The sequence below is a fragment of the Portunus trituberculatus genome, chromosome 39 (assembly GCF_017591435.1).
Source record: "Portunus trituberculatus isolate SZX2019 chromosome 39, ASM1759143v1, whole genome shotgun sequence".
Lineage (NCBI taxonomy): Eukaryota > Metazoa > Arthropoda > Malacostraca > Decapoda > Portunidae > Portunus > Portunus trituberculatus.
The window spans coordinates 1,917,501-1,928,634 of NC_059293.1; the positions used below are offsets into that span (position 1 = coordinate 1,917,501).

Consider the following 11,134-nt stretch of genomic DNA (forward strand, 5'->3'; position numbering starts at 1 on the left):
TGGAGCTCTTGAGTGTTTGTGTCCTCGTATCAAGATTCTTTTCCAAAGCCACGAAGATGCATAGATAGGTTTTTATGAGTGTTTATGAGCTCTAGCCCGATTAGCTACGTAAGAGATGGTTAGCCACTTAATTTGTAACTAAAGACATGCATGAAAGAAGTTACGATTTAATATCTCTTTTCTCCCGTAAGAATTGTTTTCCAAAGTCACAGAGATGGTTAGAAGAGTTTTTATGGCAGTTGATGAGCTCTAGACAGATCAGCAAAGTATGAAATGGTTAGCCACTTTATCTGAAGCAAAAAATCTGCAAGGATAAAGTTACGATTAAGTTCTGTAGTACATTTTTTTCTTAGGTTTTAAGGGTTGTATATTAAATCAAGGCAGATTAGTTACCTAAGTTTTCATGGGCCATTACGAAATGAAGACAGATTAGTTGAATTTCATGGTGATTTTCAAGGACGACGGAGGTCAGTTGAGTTTTCATCGGTGTTTCCAAAGGTGACATACATCAAATAGATTTCCATGAGTGTCTTCAAAGGCCATACAAATTACCAAATAGGTTTCCATTAGTGTTTTTCTCATCGATGACTTTACATGGTACTTGATAAATTGCAACTGGAATAATAGAAATACCCTTGAAAGCTCGAGATCACTTCTACTTACCTTGTTAACTCCTTCAGTACTGCGACGCATTTTTACCACGAGTTTTGAGTACGATTAGACGATTTTATTTACATTAGGAGGGATCTATGGAGGTCAGAGAATTGGTGACCAGTCTTCACTATACTAATCCTTCACATGAATTTCTGAAGCTCTATAAAATCGCCAGAGATTAAGCAAAATTAATATGAAAACGCGTCATGGAACTCAAAGGGGTAACACTAGCAGAGATCAAACGCCGAACGGTTTTAGCAGTATCCAATGCAAAATCATGGAAAGAAAGAGAGAGAGAGAGAGAGATAAACAAGGGAGCAACATGGAGGTGACATTAGAAGCTCAGAAATACAACGAAAACAGCAGAAAACACAAGCAGACCTGTTTGTGATGAGCGACTCCAATGTAAAGGATATTATGGGATAGTAAAGGAGTGAAGATGAAGGCTCCTCCCATCCACCCAACCACTTACCCTCTACCTTCTCTAGAGACACCTAAAGTTATGCATGCATTCATAAACTAAGAAACCAAGGAATTATTATTTAAAGACTGAAAAGACTTATCTCTCTCTCTCTCTCTCTCTCTCTCTCTCTCTCTCTCTCTCTCTCTCTCTCTCTCTCTCTCTCTCTCTCTCTCTCTCTCTCTCTCTCTCTCTCTCTCTCTCTCTCTCTCTCTCTCTCTCTCCTTAAGAACTGGAAACTGGGTAATCTATGAACGAGACAGATTAAGTCATTAGGAAAACCTGCTTGAAATTGTTCCATGGTCAGATCAAAGGGATAGACTCGTACCCCCTTCACGTGATTATATGCCACACTCTTTTAATACGATGTAAAGGCAGGAAAAGAAGTCTGATTGCCGACTCCTGCCACCACTGCTCCACACCTCAGATCACTTCAACACAGCTTTATTAAATGTACTGGGAGGTTTCGTTTCTATACACGTATGTAGATGGTAATGTTGAGTTGTAGGTGGAGGGATGGTAGTTTAGTGTGGTTAGTGTGGGGTTTTTTTTTAAGTTCCTGGGTATTATGTAAAGAAGAGCTCGTTGTTGAATGAGGGAGTGAGTTCGTGTTTTTCTTGTGGGTTTATTGAGTTCTACGCGGTGGAGATTTCAAGTGTTTGGTTTAGAAAGAAGTGAGTTATTTTTTTTAATATTTTTGTGGGTTTAGGAAATTTTATAAAGGAGGATTTTAAAAGTAGATTTGTGTGTGTGTGTGTGTGTGTGTGTGTGTGTGTGTGTGTGTGTGTGTGTGTGTGTGTGTGTGTGTGTGTGTGTGTGTGTGTGTGTTGTCAGCCTCGGTCTCTCTCTCTCTCTCTCTCTCTCTCTCTCTCTCTCTCTCTCTCTCTCTCTCTCTCTCTCTCTCTCTCTCTCTCTCTCTCTCTCTCTCTCTCTCTCTCTCTCTCTCTCTCTCTCTCTCTCTCTCTTTCCATCTCCATCTCCCTCAAAAAAATACGCAAAACTTCAAAAGCGATGAACAGCAACCAACCAAGAAGAAAATCAGGTATAGAAGAAGCAGAAACCCACAAAATAATCCTTCACCTAAAAGAAGCAAAGGGACCCTGACTTCCGAAAGGGGATAAGTTTAATTAAGTCCCAGATGTGTCGCGATACTTGCCTCTAATATTAATCCAAGTCACAGGGAAGCGCGGCAAAAACACACCGAGGTAAGGCGGAGTGTTCCCAGTTTGTTTACCCGCGAGTGGGAGCGAAAAAGGTCTCCTCTAAGTTCCTCGTCACTGTGGTCACCTCCTACGTCGGTTAAGAGAGAGAGAGAGAGAAAAAGAGAATATTGCGAGTGAGGAGGTGAGGAGCTTTGAAGGAGAATTGGTACTAGAACGGTGGTATCGGTAAGTGTCTGTACTGAATTAAAGAAGAGATAGAGAGTATTATGGTTGAGGAAGTGAAGAGCTGTGCAGGAGAGTGGGTACTAGAATGGTGGAATTGTTAAGAGATAGAAAGGATTGCGAGTGAGGAAGTGAGAAACGGGTACTAGAACTATTGGTAAGTGTGTACTGAAGTAAAGACGAGAGAGAGAGAGAGAGAGAGAGAGAGAGAGAGAGAGAGAGAGAGAGAGAGAGAGAGAGAGAGAGAGAGAGAGAGAGAGAGAGAGAGAGAGAGAGAGAGAGAGAGAGAGAGAGAGAGAGAGAGAGAGAGAGAGAGAGAGAGAGAGAGAGAGAGAGAGAGAGAGAAACCGAGGCTGACACACACACACACACACACACACACACACACACACACACACACACACACACACACACACACACACACACACACACACACACACACACACACACACACACACGCACACACACACACACACACACAGAGAGAGAGAGAGAGAGAGAGAGAGAGAGAGAGAGAGAGAGAGAGAGGCTGAAGTGCACACCCGAGCTGTCACCCTCGCCCCCAAGGAACTCCTGCAGCCCCGCTGCAGAACGTGGCATCACCAGCGACAGTTTGTGAATACTTACGTAGGATGGTGAAACATTATTCTAGCCACACAGCAGGATATAAGTGACTGCTCGTTGCAGGATTTTAAGAAAACTATTAATGACTGGTTTTTGTGTTGGCGGGAGAGTTAAAGAGTTTTAACTTTTAGATAGGGTGCACTAAAAATGGCCCTTTAGTTATTTAAAGTTGCCAAGTGTATGTAATGTACGATGTAACTTGCTCTTGTATTTACTGTATTATTTTATAAATTAAAAAAAAGAGAGAGAGAGAGAGAGAGAGAGAGAGAGAGAGAGAGAGAGAGAGAGAGAGAGAGAGAGGAGTATGGGTACTGGAAGGATGCTATTGGTAAATGTCTATACTGAAAGTGGAAAGACAAAGAAGAGTTTGAATGTTACGAAAATTAATCAAAATGAATGTTTCTTTCTAATCTATCTGTATGTAAGAGGAGAAAATCTGGTCATGAGCAACAAAAAGCGATGAAGCAAAACGACCCACTTAGATGCTAGTTCCCGCGCAAATACCAGAAAGGGAGAGTTAGCCGAAAGGATGGGAAAAATGTCTTGAAACCTCTGACTGGGACTGTTGGTGAGTGTTACTGTTAAGTTAGGTTAGGTTGGGTTAGGTTTGGTTAGACTGAGCGTAAGAATGTGAAGTGTTATGAGTGCCGCTAGAAGACTGAATGTTCCTTTTTGGTTAGTTAGATTAGGTTAGACTGAGTGTAAGAGTGTGAAGGGTTATGAGTGTCGCTAGAAGACTGTTGGTAAATATTCCTTCTTGGTTAGTTAGATTAAGTTAGGTTAGTCTGTGAGTGTAGAAGTGTGCAGGGTTATAAGCGTTGCCAGAAGAGTATCGGTGAATGTTCCTTTCTGATTAATTATGTTAGGTTAGGTTAGAATGCAGCTTCGAATGTGAAGGAGAATGAGTAATGCTAGAAGACTGCTGGTAAATGTTCCTTTCTCGTTAGTTAGTTAGTTGAATGTGAACGCAGGAATGAGAAGGGAGACTGGATGTTGCTAGAGGACTATTGGTAAAATGTTCCTTTCTGATGAGTTACTGTTAGGTAAGGTTAAGTCAGAATGCAGCTTCGAATAAGGAATGTGAAAGAGAATTAGTTTTGCTAGAGGTCTGTTGGTAAATCTCTTCCATTAAAAAAAAGAATACCCCTTTCCGTTTAGTTAGTGTTGCTGTAATGGACAGATGGGGAGTATTTCATATAGAGAAGTGAGGAAAATGACCACAAAGAAAAAATAGTTACCAGTAATTTTTTTGGATTCTGTTTGAAGGAATGTGAATGAAAATTATTATTGCAAGAGATTTGTCGGAAATATCTGTTCCTGGTTCGTAAAATGGACAGAAACAGCATATCGAATGTATAATTATGAAGGAAAATGAGGATTGAAAACAACTACTGCTATATAAGTCTCCTGGTTAGGGAAATGGAAGAGTAGAAAAGAAGACTTCGAATAAATAAATGTTACGGGGAGTGATATAATGGATAAGAACTACGAGTATTGGTAAATGTGAGAGTAAAACACACCAAAACTACGGTAGATAAGAAAAAAAGGTAGAAGGCCAGAGTTTAAACGGGAAAAAATCTACAAACAAGAGAGAGAGAGAGAGAGAGAGAGAGAGAGAGAGAGAGAGAGAGAGAGAGAGAGAGAGAGAAGGAGGAGGGGGACAAAAGAGCCAAAATGCTTCCATAATCTGGCTCTAGGCTCTGTACCCACACTCTATACTGTTTAACCCTTCCGTACTGGGACGCATTTTTACCATGAGTTTTGGGTGTGATTAAACCATTTTATTGACAGTAGGAAGGGTCTATGGAGGTCAGATGATTAATGGCCAAAGTCCTTACTATTTTAATCCTCACATGAGTTTCTGAAGCTGTTTAAAATCATCGAACAGTAACCAGAATGAACATGTAAAACGCGTCATGCTACTGAAGAGGTTATAAGGGAAAATACATGGGGAGGAGGAAGATAACTGTATTGCACTTGATGTAAGGAAGGTATGGCAGTTCACTGATCGCCAGCTGGGGTGAGGAAAGGTAAATTGAAGGTAAATCAACTCTGTGCTCTGTTTCGTCCATACAGATTTACGACACGGCAAAAAAAAAAATGTAATAGGTTCAAGACATAAGGATAGATATGACAGAGTTGTGACAGTGAGATGAGGGTAAAACAACTCTATGTTCCTTTTTTCCTCATTTAGATTTTCATAGTTAGTAATTACAGTAAGGCAAAATCGCAATTGGTTCAAGATATGCAGACCTGACAGAAGAGCTTAAAAGGAATTGAATTAAAGGGTAGTTTACAGTATACCTCGTTTCTTCATTACAGATAGACTACTTACGACTGATGATCACGACTGAGGTAAAAGGCAAACAGGTTCAAGTTATACAAACGTGACAGGTTAGAACTGTAACAGAATAGAGTGTAGAAAAAGTTAAAACTCCAATCCCGTCTCTCTTACGTGGCCAAGGATTTTAGGCTTGGTGATCACGGCAAGACAAAACATTGAGGGGTGGCGATACAGACATGACAGAACAGACTTGTGGGAGATGAGTTGAGGTAAATGGCGCTGTACTCCGTCTCACTATTCTACACAAGGTCTTTACAGTTGGTAGTTGTGATAGGAGAAAAGATAACAGGATAGAAATATAAAAATGAAAAGGAATAAAAAAGGCTTTAGTCACAGTAAACTAAACTCTGTGATCAGATGGTTTGTGCTGAGTCCATAAATGTTCCAAATGAAGATAAAATGAATTGATGTATGGGAATGATAGGTGGATATATACACAAGGCTTTCGTCTTCATCTCATCCCTCTTTTGTCTGTAATGCAAGAGTTAACCGGCTCTCTCAATCATTCAACACTTTCTCTGGTAAACTCTGGAACTCTCTGCCTGCTTTTGTATTTCCATCTTCCTACGACTTGACTTCATTTAAGAGGGAGGTTTCAAGTCTTTTATCCCTTTTATTTGGCTAACTTTTTCGTACCTGCAAGGGGACCAGCAACTTAGTGGGGGCTTTTTTATCGTTTTTTGTTGCCCTTAGCCAACTTTCCCCTCGTACATAAAAAAAAAAAAGATGTTTTCCACAGCTACTACCACGTGCAGGCCTCGTGACTCCTTGCAGCTTCCTTTATGTCCCTGTGTTCTTTTTTACTGTTACAATTATTATCTTTTAGCTGAAGACACGCTGACACGGAACATTGCCCCTGACTGATGCTCTCTTTCTCTCGCTGGTTCCTCCAAGAATACCTCTCTTTTGGAACGTGTGGCGATTAGGCGTTGAGTTCATCTACTTAACCACAAAATACAACACAAAAATATTCTCGTAGCATTCAATCTAATGGTGATTTATTTCGGTAGGATAAAGTAAAATTGCCATTCGCTTCAAAACAAGACGAAAGTACATACCATTCTTGACGGCCCTGAAGTGTTCCTTTGGCCTCTCGTAGCAAATTAACTGTGACAGGCGTGGTGAGACAGAATGGCGAGTACTGCACAGCGATGCAGCGGAAGACAGCAGCAATGACATCAGAAACAAACAAACGTACACAGTCTCACTCAATGCACTCAATCGACACATCAAAGAAATTAGAAACTTATACTCAAGAACCAAGCCAGATGAAAAAAAAAAAACGGAAATGAATGGGAAAGAAAGAAAGAAAGAAAAAAAGAAAGACAGAAAGACCGAAAGAAGAAAGAAAGAAAAAAAATAGAAAGAAAGATAGATAGATAAATAGATATATAGACAGATAGATAAGAATATAGATAGATATATATAAAGAAAAAAATCGAATCGTAACAACATTATACAGTGTTGAATTGTCTTGTGCTAAAACTCTGCCTCTCTCACTCGCTCTTTATCTCTCTCGTCACTTGCATTGCCATTGACTATAACGATTCTTTACTATTGTACCTGAGCAATATTGTGACGAAGAATGAGATTAAGCACAAGATATATATAGTTTCATTAAGTGTGTGTGTGTGTGTGTGTGTGTGTGTGTGTGTGTGTGTGTGTGTGTGTGTGTGTGTGTGTGTGTGTGTGTGTGTGTGTGTGTGTGTGTGTGTGTGTGTGTGTGTGTGTGTGTGTGTGTGTGTGTGTGTGTGTGTGTGTGTGTGTGTGTGTGTGTGTGTGTGTGTGTGTGTGTGTGTGTGTGTGTGTGTGTGTGTGTGTGTATGTTCTATTCTCGCCAGTGAAATGTTATGTTGATGTGCCTTCATGCATAGAAAGGGATTTGTCTGTCCTTACCTAGAACCAATATACAGTTACATTACAAAGTGTTTACGTAAATTGTGTGTGTAATGAAATGCCTGTCCATCTATTTACTTAACTTTCCGTCAGTCAACGTTTATCTATTTATCTGCCAAGTAATCACAAATGAAGACTATCGGGAAATAATTGGTTTGTTCCTACTTGCAAGCAATATAGAGTGTCTAGACGTGCAGTATTGTGGTTAATGAAATGTACTTCTTTTTCCTAACTATTCATCTCTCCCATTTGAAGACTATCATCGAAGGTTGTGTTTGTATCAACTAAAAACAACGGAGTCTCATTAAATCTGTACATGTGTTGTGGTCAATGAAATCTTTATCTACCTCTCCATCCATCTTTCGACCCTTCTATCTATCAACACACTCGTCTAAAAACTATTAATGGAGGTTTGGTTTGTCTGTACTCAGAATCAATACAGTCTCATTAAGTGCATGCATGTGTTGTTGTGGCCAGTAAAAATAGCCATCTATCTCTCCATCCATCTATAATACGAGACTACCAGCGAAGGCAGTGCTTTGTTTGGAGGCAGGCGAGACACTGCCCCGGCCCCTCAGGACACGCCGACACGCTCACCTTGCTAACACTGCAACACACCTACACACCAACAATGTGAGTGCCAACACTGCAACACAACTACACACCAACACAGCGGGAATGTGAGCACCAACACTGCAACACACCAACACACCAACACTGCGGGAATGTCAGAGCCAACACTGCCAAACACCTACACACCAACACAGCGGGAATCTGAGCACCAACACTGCAACACACCAACACACCAACACAGCGGGAATGTGAGCACCAACACTGCCAAACACCTACACACCAACACAGCGGGAATCTGAGCGCCAACACTGCCAAACACCTACACACCAACACTGCGGGAATGTCAGCGCCAACACTGCCAAACACCTACACACCAACACTGCGGGAATGTGAGCGCCAACACTGCCATACACCAACACACCAACACAGCGGGAATCTGAGCACCAACACTGCCAAACACCTACACACCAACACAGCGGGAATCTGAGCACCAACACTGCAACACACCTACACACCAACACAGCGGGAATCTGAGCGCCAACACTGCCAAACACCTACACACCAACACAGCGGGAATCTGAGCGCCAACACTGCCAAACACCTACACACCAACACTGCGGGAATGTGAGCGCCAACACTGCCAAACACCTACACACCAACACAGCGGGAATGTGAGCGCCAACACTGCCAAACACCTACACACCAACACTGCGGGAATCTGAGCACCAACACTGCAACACACCTACACACCAACACAGCGGGAATCTGAGCGCCAACACTGCCAAACACCTACACACCAACACAGCGGGAATGTGAGCGCCAACACTGCAACACACCTACACACCAACACAGCGGGAATCTGAGCACCAACACTGCAACACACCTACACACCAACACAGCGGGAATCTGAGCGCCAACACTGCAACACACCTACACACCAACACTGCGGGAATCTGAGCACCAACACTGCAACACACCAACACACCAACACTGCGGGAATGTGAGCGCCAACACTGCCATACACCAACACACCAACACACCAACACTGCGGCATTGTGTGGGCCTCGCGGTGTACAAGAGACTTCAATATCTAAATAAGAAGTTAGTCTATTGCATACTCAGAGTCAGCAGCAGCGAGAGTTAATGTTACTGTCAATGGAAAGGTATTAGTTTAAATTTCTCAGGTAGCGAAAGTAAGATGTCCTTGAGAGAAAGCTACAAATAACAGCTCTTCCACAATTCAGACTGTAAAAAGTGATAAATGAATAAGAATGAAATGAAGTAAACTAAAGGAAAAGTAATAAGCAAAATAATAAAGCGATAATAAAGCTAATCTAAATGTTATGTAACTTTCTATATAACAAAAATAATGAGTTGCTTCAAAGTTCCAAGCAGCGATAGGAAGGATACCTCAATTTATGGAAAGTGAAAAAATAGACAAAAAAAACAGAAAATAATAAAAACAATACGAAGAAAGTAACATTTGGACTTTCTTTTCGTGCTGGTTTTTCATGTTCTAATTCGGCCGCTGGTCTTTGTTAGTCTTTCCTACAAAATTCTATCCTCCGTCTCTTGTTCAGTCAAATGTTCTGTTCTGATAAGTCTTTTACACAGTCTCTTATTCTTTTCCTCGCCTCCTAAACTAAGGTAACACAACTCAACCCAACCCTAACCTAACCTAACCTAACCTATCCTATCCGAACCCATCTTAACCCAACCTAACCAAACCGATCCTTACCCAACCTGACCAAACACATCTTAACCCAACCTTACCTGACCTGACCTAATCTTACCCAGCCAAACACAACCCAACATAGCTTAATTAACCCAACCCAAGCAAGTTAACCTAACCTAACTTAACCCAACATAATCTAACCTAACCCAACCTTTATCTAACCTAACCTGACCTAAAAGTTACATCATTCTTCCATTTACACAACTCCTCCCTTCTTTCCACACGTCTAGACCATTTCAACCTCCTCTCCGCATCTTTAACTCTTTGCTCTACAGGGACTCATTTCTACCTTGAGCTTTGAGTATGATTAGACGATTATATTTACATTAGCGAGACTCTGTGGAGGTCAGAAGATTAATGGCCACAGTCGTCACTATTCCGATCCTCACATAAGTTTCTGAAGCAGTATAAAATCACCAAATAGTAAGGAAAAAAAGTATAAAAACGTGTCATGATACTGAAGAGGGAGAAACTGGAGGAATCTTTGCCGTCCGTCTCTGTTATTACACTACCCCTTATCACTCCCATCCATCCTCGTCACCCTCACCAGCCCACCTCGGTACTCTCACTTCTGCAGCATCCATCTTGTGTTGAGCCTCCTTCCTTCACAACTCAAGTCCTCGCATCGTAAGTATTAGAACATTTCGCGTGTGCAATACTGACAAAAATAAGAACAAAAATATGATCAAATGAAGAGAGAGAGAGAGAGAGAGAGAGAGAGAGAGAGAGAGAGAGAGAGAGAGAGAGAGAGAGAGAGAGAGAGAGAGAGAGAGAGAGAGAGAGAGAGAGAGAGAGAGAATTTATTGGACAGTGTTCCCTTTACGCCTCCACTCTTCTGGGTCACTTAACAATCCAGATATCAATTTTACCAACTTCCTCACCCAGCCTCGACTCGGTGATTGACTGCAAGATGGAGGTTACTGTCTACTGCAAAACTGGAGGCCAAATATACTACTAACTGTCTTGTTCTCATAGGATAGATGGTGTTTCCCTTACTATGGCATTAATTAGTGTCATGTGGTACCCCTGGCATCATTTTTTATTCAGATTTCTCACTCGGCTATTGGTGATTGATTTCAGTACAGGGAACGTCGTTTACTGTAATGTGGGGACCCTAAATCCATGCCTGATGTTCTCTCTCTCTCTCTCTCTCTCTCTCTCTCTCTCTCTCTCTCTCTCTCTCTCTCTCTCTCTCTCTCTCTCTCTCTCTCCCTCATTTCGCTAGAATTCCTTTACGTTAAGAAATATACTCATGAACTCCTTTAATTGATCTTACTAACGCCCTATACAATATCAAGAAGAGAATACAATTAGAAGAATGAAAATAAATATCAAAATAAGCGAAGTCCATGATTTTTCCATTTTTCTATCTTAATTTCAGAAACAATAACAAGATTTACTCATCAGAGAGAGAGAGAGAGAGAGAGAGAGAGAGAGAGAGAGAGAGAGAGAGAGAGAGAGAG

The 11,134-nt window shown here is 41.4% G+C and overlaps 1 protein-coding gene across 1 annotated transcript; it reads left to right on the forward strand.

The window, feature by feature from the left end:
- The first annotated feature begins 4,597 nt into the window (after positions 1-4,597).
- On the forward strand, positions 4,598-8,752 carry LOC123515551 (putative uncharacterized protein FLJ46204). The gene is made up of 4 exons (XM_045274284.1): positions 4,598-4,620; positions 8,037-8,184; positions 8,460-8,560; positions 8,695-8,752. The coding sequence occupies exons 1-4, from the start codon at positions 4,598-4,600 to the stop codon at positions 8,750-8,752; spliced, it is 330 nt and encodes a 109-aa protein (XP_045130219.1).
- The last annotated feature ends 2,382 nt before the right edge of the window (positions 8,753-11,134 follow it).

Excerpts from the sequence above, each read along its gene's own strand:
- LOC123515551 (XM_045274284.1), top strand. The coding sequence starts at position 4,598 with ATGGATAAGAACTACGAGTATTG. Across the intron at positions 4,621-8,036 it reads GATAAGAACTACGAGTATTG|CGGGAATGTGAGCACCAACA; the intron begins GTAAATGTGAGA and ends ACACCAACACAG. Across the intron at positions 8,561-8,694 it reads CACACCAACACTGCGGGAAT|CGGGAATCTGAGCGCCAACA; the intron begins GTGAGCGCCAAC and ends ACACCAACACAG.